This window comes from Anser anser (genome assembly GCF_964211835.1).
Source record: "Anser anser genome assembly, chromosome: 13".
NCBI classification, from domain to species: Eukaryota; Metazoa; Chordata; class Aves; order Anseriformes; family Anatidae; genus Anser; species Anser anser.
Genome location: NC_139734.1, coordinates 5,205,931 through 5,221,993, shown reverse-complemented (window position 1 = coordinate 5,221,993; position 16,063 = coordinate 5,205,931). Strand labels below are relative to the sequence as shown.

Here is a 16,063-nt window from a genome sequence, read left to right as displayed (position 1 = left end):
CAAACAATACTGATGCAAATGTATCTGAAGTATTTTTTGTCAGGGCCTGGATTCTGCTTTCCGCTATATATAGTCTAAAAAGGATATAACTGCATTTAATGTAGCTGGGATTATTTTAAGAGCAGAATTTGGTAGACGATTGATACTGATTTTTTTAAAAACAGCCCCAAAATCTGTAACGCTTGTTTACAGTGTTTATCTCCTAGGCTTTATGTAGAGAGTTGGCTGATGATACGGGACACTCCCAGTAAATCCTCACAAGTTTAAATTCCCTCTATCATGAATAAAGTAGTAGGCAACATTTTTTAATAGTTCTATATGTTTGAAATATTTTTCATAAGTGCTTACTTGTCATAAGATTCAAGAATAACCCTGAAAACCACAGTAGTTCTCTCCATGCCCTTGTGCAACTGAAGTTAGTATTATTCCTAAGATCAGACTACAGAGCTGTTCTCATCATTAAACGTACAATTAGTGCCATATTTTTAGTGCTACTCCTAGCTTCCCGGTAAAAGTTCTTGCATTTGCCTCTTTGCTCTTTTCTAGGTACCGTAGTGAGAAGATGACAATGAGCTACACAGAGTACCTTGCCCATCGTCAGCATCATCACTTCCAAAATGGCATTGGGCACCCCCTTCCACCATACAACCATTATTCCTGACACTGAGCCGCATGACCAGTCACTGGACCTCTCTGCAGACCTCTTCCCAGGAGACCCTGCCCCTTCTTGGTCTAGCTATCTCTATTACTGTACCATTTTATGATGATAGTTTCCGTTGCCATTTTGAGGCTTCTCCTTGGTGCGTTAAGCTCATCATGGCAACGGGAGGAAAAACTGCGTTATTACAAAGATCCCATACTTTTTTATTATTGAGTCACTGCAGATTTTTTTGCAGCATATATAGCCCTTGGGTTTTTTATGAAATTTTAAATTTCTACTTCATTAACATTGAATTATATCAATCAAGGCTTTCTGTGACTGTGGATGGAGGGAAGAGTTTAAGGATTACAGTTAGGGATTCTTTGCTCAGAAAAAAGGCATTCATGGCTTTTTCATTAATAGCTCTGACAGGGAATGAAACATATCAGATTCAGGTGTTATATTAGACAATGAATTGCATTTTTATAACCTTCTTAATAATATTCTGTGTACAGTATCTCACCCCTGCGGTAAAGATTTCATGTAGCTATCAATATACGTGACCTTCAGATCCAGCACATACATCCAGAATTTGAAGGCTGATATCCAAAATGCTTTTTTGGATGTTATGAAGCAATGAAATGTACAATAAGAAGTGAAGTTCATATAGCAGCATTTTCAGAATCAAGTGGTCTAACTGATAGGACATGACATAATCCAGTAGGATACTAGATACATTTATCTCCTATTCTGCGCTGGAAACTGAGGGCAGTCCAGCCCTGCCAAGCCTGGTCATAGTAATGCATTTGTGATGAGATGATGCCTTTCTGATGATCTCAAATTAGGAGTCACATTTGTTTTTAAAAGCAGATTGGTGAGTAGCAGATGTCATATTAGGAAGAAAATTGATTTAGATTTTAGTGCCTTTGACTATGACATTACTATATACTTGCATATACAATTCACAGAAAAAATATAGCAAATGCGCCAGACATTGTAGCAAACTATATTGAGTTCTCCGCTGCTCTGGCGTTGGGGTTTCTGGGATTATTTTGTTTTAAAGTGAGGTATTTTTCTTTTTCTTTTCTTTAGCTTATTCTAGAAAAGAAAAATCCCTGTTTTGTTCTTGCTTGTGCTTTTGAACTTGCTGAGTTTTATCAAGTCATAAATAGTTAGGTAAAGTTAACTTGTTTAAAAAAAAAAAAAGTGTTTTGAAAGAGCACAGAGTATGCCATAATTTTTACATGTTCTCGTCTATTACAGGAATAGTACTTGAGAGCTCTAAGTACTGTGTAATAATTCTGATACTTCTCCACGAGGTAAAGAAAGAAAACTGATTAGAACTTTTAACAACTGTAAAAATAGGATTATTAAGAGGTACGTGTGGTATAGTTGCAAGCCCAGTATATGCTAGGAGCTACCTCCTTGCTTATGTGCCTGCAGAACTCCCACTAATACCTGTTGTAGGTCAGCGCATGTTTTAGGGGACAACACATCCCCTCTATTATAGAAAAGACCTTCCTGATATGGGTGAGTAAACTACGGTAAGCAGAAATTCCAATTATTTTGAATAATGAATGTTTGTAAAATATATATATAATTCAAATAGATGAATTAAGATTGAGTTAATTTAAAAAAAAAAAAAAAGTCTGACCAATTACAAATGTTTCAAAAAACAGATATGGATAAATTATGCTCATCCCTTATGTAAGGTTAGCTCTGCCACTTAATTTATATGGAGGTTCTCATAGAAAGTCTTTTGTATTCCTTCATCCACAGCATCTGATGTCCAAATATTTACATTTTCAGTTGTGATGCCTTAATTTATAAGCAGAAGGCCTGAAATTTCAGGAGCCAAGAGGTGCCAGGCAGACGCTGCAGAAATTAATAGATGTTTATACAGAAGCTATTTTGGATGATACTGTTGTCTTGTTTCTACTTGGGGAGCAGTTTTAAATGGATTTGTCTTCAAGTGGAAATTGTGAACAAGTGGCTACCTGATAAAGTTTTTTGTTTTGTTTTGTTTTTTCCTTGCCCTTATAGGGAAACTGAGCACAAACTGAATCATTCTGCTGCAAAAAAAAAAAAAAGTCATCCAACCCCATCTTTATCTGTCATCTCGTTACAGCATGCTCATGCTTCTGTATGAGCTCATTGTTAGAAGTTTTTTAAAAAGATCTATTATATATAAAAATATATATGTATTGAAAGGTGCTAATCAACCTCAAGCAGGTCACGTGACTGGTCATGCGGATCTAAAATCATATCAGATTTTTTAAAAAATCTTCGATATATGCAGATGTTATACAGAATTTCTTACCAGTGTAATAATGATATACTGATGAATAAACAATCCTGCAGGTTTTTAAGGACAAGGTCAGCAATACTTCCCACCATGGCTTGGGGGGGAAAAGGATAGTTTTGTCTCCTTTTTGTATACAGCATAATGCACAATGCATTTTTGTCTATATCTTAGTAGCTGTTGCTTAAAAATATAGTTAAAAGGGTGTTATACAAACTGTAAAGGTGTGCTTTTGAAATGAGTTAATGCCAGACCCTTCTGGACCAGAGTTTTGTATCACTAATTAAAAAAACTGTTACAAAGTCTGTGGTCAATCAGATTGTATGGTATTTTGTAGAAGAGATTGGAATAATCAGTTTATCTACAGTGTTTCTAGGGCACCTACCTCCTCAGCATGCAAGTGCTGAAAATGCTATGGATTGTTTCTGTGTAATTGTGGGTTTATTTGTACAAAATGTGCAGTTCACTGTGACATGCACTGGGACAGAACAGGTCTGTTTGCTTAAAGCTAATCAACAATTGCTTTCACAAGTGTCATTCCCTCATAGTTATGTTTATTACCCTTTTAGATATATTGCTGGATTTAGATACAGATCTTTTTTTTATTGTTATTTTATTTGGGGTACTTTATAAAAGTTAAGGTACAACCAAGCAGTTAATTTCACTGTTTTTAAGTTGGAATGCTAATTTTTGATAAGCACTAATCCATTTGCCTTATTCCATTAAAAATATTTTATTTTTTAATTCTTTTGCTTAATGTTCCTAAAAACCCTCTTCTATAAACTAAAAAGTTAAAAAAAAAAAAAAAAAAACAACAACAAACAAAAAACTGGACTTGACATGAAACTATTGCTTAGTCGTGCCTCAAGTGGCCTTCCTTCTGTCTAGACTGCCGTAGCACTGACTTTTCACCATCTCAACCCCAAATGTTGGTCACAGCAGGAGGAGGGCACATGAGAGTTCTGACCTCAGATACACTATGAAATCAAGACAGTCAAATCCATTTTTGCACACCCTGGCGTTTGTATATGGACCTCTTTACTTGTCTTCAAATGTGCGGGTTTTTAAAATTGTTGTCTGGAGTAGGTTACATCTCTTGTGTGTGTTAGATCGAACCAAAGAAGCCTCCAGCCATGCCCAAATGCTGCTCCTAAAGCCTGCCTTCCAGTCCTTACAAAATCCCTGCAGGATTAAATGTGTTAACTTTTTTATTTTTGTACAGTTTCTAACTGATTTTTGCTAGTGATGTTAATTGAATTAAGTTTATTTGGGGAGTCTGAGTATCTCCTCCATTTAAATAAACTGGTGACCTTCCTTTTATGTTTAAAAAAAAAAAAAAAGAAAAAAAAAAAAAAAAAAAGAAAAAAGGAAACCCAAAGTGTGCCTCTCAGATTTAAAGGGTTTCTGGTTACATTTATTCTTAAGACCAGCAATGATTCTTTATATACAAAGATATGTTTTCCTCGTTTTTTATTACTGTTAAATAAAAAATAAAAAACTAAAAACCTCTTTCTTTGCTCTGGACCCAGTAATTGCGCTGGTACATAAACGCACTGAGAAAACAAACTTTTGTTTGAAACTTTTGTAACAACTTATGACTGTTTTTGTATATCAAAGTTGATTCTTTTCAAAATATTTGGATCTAGTTTCTAAGTTATTTTAGCGTTTTATATGTTACAAAAAAAAATTTAACTGTTCACCAGCATCTTGAGTTATCTAATGCAGTGGTGACACACAATGGGCTTAGGGCTACCTGGAGTAGCTTACAAAGCCTCTCTCTTTTCCTTCCTTTCTTAGTAACTTGATTGATTACAATTATATCAGATTACCTGAACCCCCTTCCGTTATAACTAGATCCTCCTTCCTTCCACATTTAATTGCTATTAGTGTGAAGAAACTGTTGAAATGGGCATTTTAATATAAGTATGGCTTAAAAAGATAAAATGAGGAAAAAGCAAAAAAAATTATATATATAGAAGGTTATCTGTGGGTCTGTGAGATATGGCTGTGGAAAGATATTGTAGTAGTTTTAACACTATTGTTATTACCTTTTAAATCATTTACCCAATAAAATAAGGAAAAAGAATCACCATTTCTTTTTATGTTTCTCTGCTTAATTGTGCGACTTTGTCACTTTGTTTTTCTTTTTTTATTTACGCATTCGCAGGTAGTGTTAATTTTAAAGGCTAATGCCGTGTTAGGAATATTTTCCTGTGATTAATTCTGGCTTTTCGTTTTGCCTGCTGTAGGAACTGGTTGGGCAGGTGCAGCTTGCAGTCATAATTCAGAAGTGAGTTACTGAGCACTCCAAATTATATCTGCGTTTCAGGTCCAGTTTTGCACTTTTTACATCAAATTTTAAATACGGAATTTCGTCCAGTAAATACGGAATTATGTTATTCTCTGAGAGGTGGAATTGGTTTCAAATTCTTTAAACAAAACTTGGTTGCAAAACCAGTTACACTGGTGTAACCAATACATTGCCTGCACTAGTAAAGGAACATGAGTCAACGGATTAATGCAGCAAAATGTGTATTAAAGAGTATCTTGCTCTCACGTGAAATAATTTCAGTATTTTCTTCACATTACTCTTACAGGTGTGATTTGAAAGAATATCTAGGCTAGCTTTGTCATAAGGGATTTCTTTATCTTGCATGACATAAGTAGTTAATGTATAGACTGCCACGTTTTACGGAAAAAAATATAGTGCAGGGTTTGCACTGATTTTTGCAGGGGTCCTGTGAAATATGAAAGATCAAGTAAGAAGTCCTGTTCCATTCCCCACAAAGTAGGGCTACTTTTAAAACTTTGGTTTGTTTGGTTGGTTTGGTTTTGTTGGGTTTTCATTTGTTTGTTTGTTTTTTATATATATATATATATATATATATATATATATATATTGGTTATTTTGGTTGGTTGTTTTTAACTTAAGCTGATCCAGTGAAAACAGCATGCCTGAACCCTTGGTTCACCAACAGTCTTAACCGTGAGCACCAGTTTTCGGTGCCCCTGGAGTACCTCTGACATGGTAGCAGAGCTTTCTGGGGTGTGTGTCAGTGGCTGAGGAAAGCTTGGCAGATGTCGACGTTGGTGTAGATACCCATAATATCAAGGGGATGTTTTATTTACTAAGGGAAAGGAGTGTGTTCCTGTGAAGCAACAGACCAACACTCCAGCTGATGGCAAAACGCAGGATGACCAGATGACAGGCATGTAAAAATGACATGGAAAACTGTTCCCTGAGCCAAGTGCCTAGTGTACTGAGACAAATTTTACTGAGTTTGAGTTAAAGGGAGTATGTTTTCCTCTGCAGGACAACTCCTGAGACAAAGCAAGAAATTTCTAGTGTTGCCCTGGAATTCAGATCTGAATTTGGAAATCTTTTTGTTTGCCTTTGGCTTATTCAATTGTAATAGGTTACCCAAAAAAAAGTCATCTTTAGCTGTTGTTGACTGATGCTTAAAGATTTTATTTTTAGAAGATAAAAATTAACTCTAACAGGAAAAAGCTTGAGTAAATAGTGGTTTTAGTATTTTACAGACTTTGTATCATTAAATTGACCTGAAACTCACAGTTCATTGAGATGTCCAGCTAGTTAACTTTCCTACCAAAAGTCTCCTTCAGCCAGCTATGTAGCTAACACAGTACAAAAAACAAATTAGCAAAATAGTGCTGAGTATTAGGGATGTTTCAGAAGTGGTGATTTGCTTATTCTTACGTATATGTTGATATTAAACAATGAAAAGCTGACTTACTTACAATTAGAGTTGTTGAGTGCTGTAGAGGATAATTAGCAGTGCCTGAAAAGGAAATTGCTTAGTTAGTTCATTTCAGGTTTTCATAATGTACTTTACACTAAATTTCTACTTAAGCTGCTTTAAAGACTTATGTGTAAGGACTTACCAGTCTTTCAAGAGAATTTAAGCTGGGGAATTGGTTCTGTTCTCCAACTAGGTGAAAACTTAAAACATCTAAAATACATATATAGTAAACTCAAGCATATCCAGTATTCTCTTTCTTTCAGGAAATTTACATAATGATGTAACTGGTTGTCTGAGACTGTACTGGGTCACAATATTTATTGCAGGGTACTTAAAAGTCCTTTTTATTATGGCCAGAAACATTTCAGGAGTGCATTAATGATGGAACAACTTTTCCATTGCTTATGGTGTGAGACTGGCTAGAATGCTACTGTAATTAATGTACTTAAAATTTTGAGCTGAAAACTTTTGTACTTGTTCTATATTCCTCTCCTGAAGTGACTTAGAACAGAACAGGAAATTAAAAAAGACTCTACCACAGTTGTGGAAAGAAAATTGAAAGAAAAGTAGAAGACATCATAATACTGTTTCCAGAGCTTTTTTCTTTTCTTTCTTTTTTTTTTTTTAAACCTATGGGACATGGACAGAGAACGTATGAATAGCAACTAAAGGATTTATGTCCTGCAGTGAGGTCTACCAGTAAACTCAGGCTTGGCTTGTGTTGATTGCTAGACTAACAGGCACAGGTCATACTCAGATGTTTAAAAGAAACCCTGGTAATCATTGTTCTCACTTAAAGGAACTGCTACCTGCAAGGTAGGCTACCTCTAGCAGTACAGACTGCTTAAAACAGGAGAGTCTGTATTCTTATCTGATTTGATGCATCTCTCTATGACTAACTGCTAATATTACAAACAGAAGTGGAACATCAATTTCAGTTTTCTTACTTAGTTTCAGAAAATAATGAGCAAGACAGACTCAGTGCCTAGCATGATTACAATGACGACAAAACTGTACAGTACCGTTAAAATGCATTTATTTGTTTTAATTCAAAGGTTTAACAACTATTTGCCCAGTGAGCTGGACTTAGGGTACAACAACACAAAAGATCAGACCAAAATACAAAAACAAGTTCACAAATTACCCCTTATTTGTAAATGTTACCTCATTACCAAGTTTTAGCACATTAAAAAGTTTACAAAATTTATAACACTCTTACAAATTATTCAGAACTAACAGCATATGTGGAAGTTGAACCTCTCCACATCCATCCTTGCCCTTGCCATTCCATTCTGTGCCTGGGTAACAGCACACTTGAACTAGAGGGTTCGGTAAGAGGAACTGCAAGTTTCCAAAGACTGCTTTGTGCATCAGTCCAGTACCTGAGCAATTCCAGCTCCCTGGCACAGTTTGGTTGGCAAGAGTGGTGTGGGTACGCTTACCGTTCTGCCTGCTGCATCCTCTGCAGCATTGAGATAATGACTCAGTAAATGCAGGAATAATTTAAAAAAAAAAAAGTACAAAATTGACCCTGCAGAAAAATAACATCATTTTAAAAACAGCTTGGCTTTACTAAATTACTAAAAGCTGCAATATAGATATACAACAATAGCATCTTGAGTATGAGGTCACAAAAATGAACAGATTTGTTATGTATCTTGTCACTGTAAAAATGAAAACATTAACATTGACCTGTCTGCCTGTAGAAGCCTTCCAGCTATTAACAGAAGGGCTGACATATGCCCACCTTTTTTTTTTTTTTTCTTTTTTCCTTTTTAGAGCTTTTAATTCCTAAGAATCCACCGCTAATGAACCAACTTCAGGTGACAAGTGATAGGATGCAAAAAGGAAAGGGTCTCATGTTGCACCAGAGGAGGTTTAGATTGGACATGAGAAAGAATTTCTTCACGAAGAGGGTGGTCGAGCATTGGACTGGGCTGCCCAGGAATGTGGTGGAGTCCCCATCCCTGGAGGTATTCAGGAGACGTGTAGACATGGCGCTAAGGGACATGGTTTAGTGGTAGGACTCCGTAAGTCAAGCTGATGGTTGGACTTGACAATCTTCAAGGTCTCTTGCAGCCCAAATCATTCTATGACTTGCAACAGCAAGAAAAATAACACAATCTATGGTCGCCATTAGGTATAAATGCATAGGAAACACATGCCTGTAGTTTAGACACAAGAATTAGGATCTAAGAGTAAAATACAGTACTTGAACAGTTGCAAGTAGCCATTTCTGAAAGGAAAATACAGGTACGCTTTACAAATTATTATCAAATATACAGAAATATCAAAACCCTGATTCTGGTCAGAGACAGAGGGATAGATCTACCATGAGGTACTGTATAAAATAAAGGTATGCAAATGAACTGACGTTTTATGTCTCCCAGCTTCAGCAATGTAGCTGTGCTTTAAGCACAAGGGCTTGAAAAATGCTGCTTGTAATTAAAGCCCACAAGAAGCTGAACCAAACCCAACAAAGTATGGGTGTTGTGGTCACAGACAGGGGTTTTAATTAATTTTTAAGTATGATCAAGAGCTAGTAGTTTTCACCCTTCAAAAAGAAACAAGATGCAAATTCTTCTTTGGTGCTTAAAGAGAAGGAAGTTAAACAAAATAGATATAGCTCAAATACTGCCTACAGTGTCTGAATCCTTAAAAAAAAAAAAAAAAAAGATGCTGCATATGTCCTGGACAGCTAAAGCCTTGGCACAATCATTGACACAGTAATCTCAGTATTCACAGGCTATCACCTGAAGTTATGGTGGATGCAGAATTTGTAGTTGCTCGTTTTTGTGCTTTGAAGTGCTGCATAAACAATCTAATCCATAAACAATTTTGCTGTAGTTACTAGTGCTTCATTGATGTCTATACCTGGAAGTAAGTTTGACTATCCTTTCTGCCAGTGAGTGACAGTCTATTCTCATTGCTCCTCGTTTCTTTTGTTTGGAGTGTCTATGTACTAAAAATTGGAATAGAAGGCTCTGTTCAGACAGCTGAACACATAACTTAGATGAAATCTAGATGGAAGCACTACACAAGATTTTTTTCTGGTATTGTACATGACTCGCTCATGGACAGCAAATCAAGCCATTTCAGGGTGAGTTTTTATAACCAAGCTTAAGCACTTCTAAAATACAGGCCCCTACTGAAAGGAACAGTCTGTCGGGCTATATGGCCAGCCTCTGGCTGTGCACCATATGTGCCCCTAATATCTTCGTAACTGTGAGCACTGAGATAAAAGATTCAGGAACATCTGACTAGGGAGGGCCAGGACTACCCTTTCGATCACACATTGCACTGCTCCAGTGTAAAACCTCATAGTTTTACTCTTTAATTTCCAGCATAAAAGCAAGCAAAGAAATCACCGGTACAGCATAACTGCCCACAAAATAAACCGCTAAGGGAAAAGAAAATCTGCCAGGAAAGAAAACAGATATTCCTACATGGAGGTTAAGTATTCTGCTTTCCTGTTCAAACTAATATCCTACATACTGAACAAGCTCTGTAAGATGCATCTTCCAAACAGCTACCCGAGACAGCTGGGGAGTAAGGGATATGAAGTTCATTCCTTTTCTGCCCTGTTCTTCCCCATACATGAAGCTCACGTCTCAGCTGTGCTGGCATAGCTTGCTGGGGAACCATCCCATAAACCAAACTGAAATACCACATTTAAAAATAACCTTCAGGAAGGGGCAGGGGGAACAATAACTTGGCCAACTTCATCAACAGACGACATCAAGCAAAGAAGTCAACACAGCTTACCGTCACAAAGAGGTTCTGACTGCTGCCCTCCCTCATGATCCCAGTGGCACCACTCTTCTGACACTCAGAACAGCCTTACTGAGTGTAATAGTTTTGCTCTCTACTTCTTTGCTGAATTACCACATTCAATTAGCCATTTTAGCAAAAACAACAGTTCAGATACCAAAACCTGCACAGGTGAGGTGTGGAAAGGGAATACGAGTTTTCCTTTGGCTGTGATGAACTGTTCTGTTAGCTGTTGTGACGTTGTGCCCAGAATGGCTAGTGTGGCTCAAAACAACTGGACCAGTGTAACAGAGAAGACTGGGAGTCCCAGCACAAGACAGAAACCAAATTGTCCTAGGGACTTTCCCATAGTGGTGGCTGTATTTGAAGTCACCATTCCTGCTCTTCAATTTTAAGTCAGTCAGAAGGGCTTTGCATTCCAAGAAAAGAGCCTGCACTGAGACACCTGAGCTTACGTAAATGCTTCTGTAGTCTTAATTGACCAGAGGCAGTCACTGGTGAGAAAGAGGAGCTGTTTTATACCTGGTTAGAATGAATGCCCTGAAGCATATGACTGCAGAAGATAGGAAATGCTGGCTTTTTTTTTTGGGGGGGGGGGGGGGGCGGGAAGGCATTACACTCATGTAACTTTTTTTTTCCTAGTAGCTTGAATATTATATTCTGAAGAAAAAATAAACAGGAAAGATTCTTCAAAAATAGTGATTCAAATTAAGTAAATTATAACGCTAGTGTTTGCAAAATTTGGCAAAATCATCCTACTGTTACACCAAACATTCTTTCTAAAGCAGACTAGATCCAACCCAAGGCATTTTGCCAAATTAGTAATAAACAAACCAAGATACAGTTGACAGTAACTGTGGGGAGGGCAGAAACACTACATTTAGCTGTTCATAGGAGATGAAGTATATTAATAGAGAGCATGCTTTAACATCCAGCAGTGCCCATCTTAGCATCTCCCAGCAACATCCTGTATTTCATCAACTGCAGATGCAATACTGACTCTCTTGAAGTACTTCAGCAGCTAATTAAGTGGTCTTCCACAGATGGGTTCAAGCCTTCAGTACCAATGCATTTTTTCTTTAGGCCCCACTCCACAACTACTTAGGCAACATATGCCCAGCTTTACTGAGGCAGTAGTGGGATACTCAGCGAAGTTCAGTACCTACTTAGACATTTGCAGGATCAACAATTGCCAGTGAACTCTCTGAGCTGGTACTTCTTAGTATCAGGTGCTTAGTCTTCTCAACCTACACACTGAGTAAGAGCACAAGGAGTAGTGTAGTCTATAACTGGGACTAGCTATCCATGCTTGACAGATAGTTTAGATTGCTCTCGTGTTCTCAAGTTGTGATAGTACAGGGTATTTAGTTTATAGGCATGGAAGAAAGCCAGAAGCAAGTTCATAAATTCAAATGTAGAACAAAGTACTTCTAATTGAGATCTACTTTTTTTTTTTTTTTTTAAATAAAACCATGTGGGGTGAAAAATATTTGGAGAAGCCATTTGTTCCCTCTCCAATGAAAACTTATCTTACAAGAAAAAAAAAAAAGTCAACCACTTATCATTCTTACTTTTCTTCTTGAGGTATAAATGACTGTACCTTCACATCAGAGTATGTATTCGGGTGATCCATCCAGAGGAGGTACAATGGTTTTGTTTTTAATCTTACAAGTCACAGCTACAACAACGCAATGCAAATAAACTATAAATGGCAAAAAAACTTTTGTACAACAAAATCCCTGCAGCCCTGAAATGCTGCACATGCTGCACAACAATAGGCTTGCAATTAGCTATCTGGAGGAACACAGCAAAGCCCTCCCAGCTTCCTGCCCAACAGTTTTTCCCCTTAGCCAGTTTACTATTTATAATTCTGTCTACCTACATCCTGTTCTACTCCAAAACACAGGTTGACAAGAAAATTTAGTCATACTAGTAAACTGGAACACAGCTTTTTCAGTCCTGTGCTAACTTGACATTCCTTTTTGTACCTATATTTTAAAAAGTGTACAGAACATATTAGAGTCATAGAGAAAGAAAATAGTTTCATTTTGTTTCTTCATTAATCACTCTATTAAGAATCAGGGTAGAGCACAGAGGAGGAATGTTTCAAGATACTGCAAGTAAAAAAAAATAAAACTGTTTACATTGGACTCTTTATTCCCACTCTCTCTCCAGTCTAAATTAAGTGCCAAAAAACATTTTGTTTAAAGGCAGGTCAGAACAGTGGATGAAATATCTATTGTAGCTTATGTGTAACATGGGCTTTTGAAATTATTTCAATGTGTTCTTCCACTTATTCAAAAAGCATCTCCAAAGCATCAAGATCTGATGGGACCTCAGCAGACAGATACTTACCCTCAGCAGCTTAAGAAACAAAGTAGTCGGCTAAAAAAAACCATGATTTTTGAAAGAGTTATTGTTCCCCAATATTTTCAACCAGCTTAATGAAAATACAGTAGAACCTCACTGTTTTGCACCTATGACTGGGAGATCACGTCTACATCATTCCACTGTGACCATTTTGCAACATTTAAGTGCTAAGAGTTAAGCCAGGATAATGCACTTCAAGCTGTGTTCTGTTCACATCAGTGGAGAGTTGTAATTCAGCTTTCCTTCCTATTCTGTGATTATAACTGTACTAATGTTTAGTGGAAAAGTCGTCAAAATGAGGTAGCACTGCCACTCTCTTTGCTGGAATGTGGACAGATCCTGGCCTAATTTTAAAGGGTGGATTAGCAAGATGATTCTACTGTAATCTACACAAAATATATAAAACACGAACCTTTTCCAGAATAAGGCCACTAATTTTGCCATTGGCAAGAGGCAGTGAGAAACAGCAGTTAAAAGAAGAACCCTCAATTGATAACAGAGGTGTTTTTGAGGCAATAAACTGTGGGGAGAAATATAAACGCACTGTCTTCTCATCCCTCCTCTTTGTTTTCCAGTATGAATATAGGTGTCTCTGCTTCCTGTATGTACTACTCCATGGGGAGAAATTTCAGTCTATTTTCTTAGCTGGGAGTCTAAGCAAGTCCACGCTACATTTAAAGATGGGGACAGCACTGTAAAACAGTAGGATTACAAGCTTCCCATGAGTCATAGTCATGACTGTCTGATGTCCAGATGCCCAGATTCGATACCAGCGCCCATAAAAAGGATCTGAGATGGCTGGGCATAACATGTTGTTCAAATTCACTTCTGTAACCTAGGGAAAGGGACAACAGATTTATAAATTAACAATATTTTGTGTTGCATTGATTCAGACACTGAAAATGGTAATTTACCGTAATGATCAAAATTGCTTAGATGACAATCCTTTGTTCAACACAAGCAGTGCAGCTTTCATAAGGAAAGCAGATCTGAATTCAGCTTTGCATTTAATAGATGGATTTGTGCAGGTACATAGTTGATTTATGAGAGGCTTTGCCAACACTTGTGAGATACGAGATACAAGTGTCCATTAGAACATGCAATTAAAAATCCTTACGCAAGTCTTACCCGTGCCTATCTATCTGGACACTTGGAAAAACTAGTCAGTGTTTCTACTCTCAATGTACTTGCAAGCTATCCATTTATTAACCCATGTTTACTTACCAAACCCAGAATCTGCAAGATGCTAAAATGATATACAAACATAAACCCAGTAGATAAAAGAGCCCACCAGAAATTGGAGAGTGGTTCTGGAGTGTAGATACCTTGAAAAGAAAGGAATACATTAGTATTCAGTTAGTATTCAGCTGAATTGCTGTGTCCATCAAACACTCATGAATAATCCTCTCTTTTCTTCTCTGTGGATGCTAGGGCATCTGGCTTTAGCTGATAACTTACTGAATAACATTATAATAATTAATATTTGAGAGCCTTATTTCTTACCTGGAGCATCCTGATCCTTTTTTTCCCTCCTTCTGGTCCAGCATTAAAACATACATTGTATTACCTCATTAAAGCCTGCCAATTTTGCCTTCTACCACAGAAATAACATACTCTAAAATACAGTAATGGTATACAAGGAAGTTTTCAAAAATCACGTTATTCATACTTAAACACCTGTTTCTTATGGGGGCTATGACTTAAGTATGCCCAGAACTAACGCAGGTAGCAGCAGTTAATGTGCAGTGCTGTATTACAGCACAGACAAACTGCCATTTCCTATTTTATAGTTGTTCAACAACTATTAAAAAATAACTTGTGCCAATAATGTGTAGGAACAGAAAAGCTGCATAAAGTAGTCAAGCCATTAATGACAGACTGCTTTTAAGTGAAAACTGCTGTGCAGATATTTTCAGATCTACCCTACAAACACTTTTATAACCAGGTATCACAGATACTGTAAAATACTTTTCCCCATCAAATGAAGTAGCAAATACCACATTTTTCCTGGGCTCATGCTTCTCTCTACTCCTAAAATGAGATTTTGTCAATTTAGTGATAAAACAACAACATCTCACATGATCTAAAATGGACCAAAGAAGTCAGATCTAATGAAAGTATCCTTAGATACCAGACAATTTTTGGAATTAAATAGTCCAACATTGCATGTTGATAACAAAAACAGTGTACAGAGTTGTCAGGCACTTATTAGCTGACACGAAAACTTCTGTTTAAGACTGGGAAAATACTATTTTCTGTAAGACTTTAATAACCTAGGGATGCAAAAGAAAGATATGCATACTGTCATACCACTCAACTGCTACAAAAAGTTGTGTTTCAGACAATTAGAACAATACACCATTTTTATCTGCCTTTGCACACTCTGACCCATTAGATGTTATTAAACATTGGAACGTATATCCAGTACTCAAAGGATGGCTTACAGCACAGGGTGCAATATTCATATTAGCCTTTGCTAGCTTGCACATTCAGTAATTACCAGGAAAATTTAACAGATTTCAGCTGTACAACACTACTGGGAACTCAAATTTAACTACACATACGTAGCTAGCTATGACAGTATTCACCAGACTAAAGCTGGTACGAATGTGCCTATGTATACTATTTTACATAGATAAAGGCAAATAACTGCTGTTATCTGCTTTACCACACCACCGTATAGGGGTGCATGCTGTCTCAGTTTTATAATCCCTTGAGGATTGCTTTCTCAATCCCCGCTGTGCTTTTAAAATTCTTCTCTGCAGTTTTCTTCCACAGTTTATACACATGGTGCCAATCTAGATTGATTTTGCAGCAGCTACTTGTAGCAATACAATTTAAGTAGAATTTTCTCGAAGTTAGAATATTCTTACCAAAATTACCTATACTTTATGTTCTAAAACCGTATGTGTATTCATTGTCCACTCGATGTAACATAGCTTCTCTGTTGCTAGTTGACAGAGTGAGGAGTTGATAGTATGCTTGACTGACAGCAGCACATATGACCCCATATATCACTCACTGTGACTTCAACGAGCAGTAGTATCAGTGTAATTACCCAAAATACAGCTGCACGCTGTGTTTTAGTAAGCAAACTGTTACTAGGTGCTACCAAGACAAACAGGAGCAGGGAAGCTACTTTGAAAGCATAAGGCAGCTTATAAGATTTCTTATCAAGTGGGTGAGTGAAGGTCAGAGGCAGTGTCTGAACTATAAGCA

The 16,063-nt window shown here is 37.0% G+C and overlaps 2 protein-coding genes across 13 annotated transcripts in view; one reads left to right on the top strand and one right to left on the bottom strand.

Annotated features, from left to right (window-relative positions):
- AMMECR1 (AMMECR nuclear protein 1) overlaps positions 1–5,025 on the top strand; it is a 107,108-nt gene extending 102,083 nt beyond the window's left edge. For 3 of the 6 annotated variants that reach the window (XR_014571968.1, XR_014571969.1, XR_014571970.1), the window contains one exon: positions 547–586. Coding sequence is in view for 3 of the 6 variants with exons in the window: in XM_083797405.1 (XP_083653531.1) it covers positions 547–661 (115 nt within the window). In the remaining 3 variants the exon portion in view is untranslated. Of the gene's footprint in view, positions 1–546 lie in introns of all 6 variants that reach the window. The other 3 variants (XM_083797405.1, XM_083797415.1, XM_083797416.1) reach the window with 1 other exon arrangement.
- TMEM164 (transmembrane protein 164) overlaps positions 1–16,063 on the bottom strand; it is a gene marked incomplete at its 3' end in the record, with an annotated part of 120,254 nt that overhangs the window by 64,309 nt on the left and 39,882 nt on the right. For 3 of the 7 annotated variants that reach the window (XM_083797437.1, XM_083797441.1, XM_083797436.1), the window contains 2 exons: positions 14,069–14,169; positions 7,726–13,679 (listed from right to left, as the gene is read on the bottom strand). In XM_083797437.1, coding sequence (XP_083653563.1) covers positions 13,473–13,679; positions 14,069–14,169 — 308 coding nt within the window. Of the gene's footprint in view, positions 1–6,697; positions 6,743–7,725; positions 13,680–14,068; positions 14,170–16,063 lie in introns of those variants that run through there. The other 4 variants (XM_083797440.1, XM_083797438.1, XM_083797439.1 and 1 more) reach the window with 2 other exon arrangements.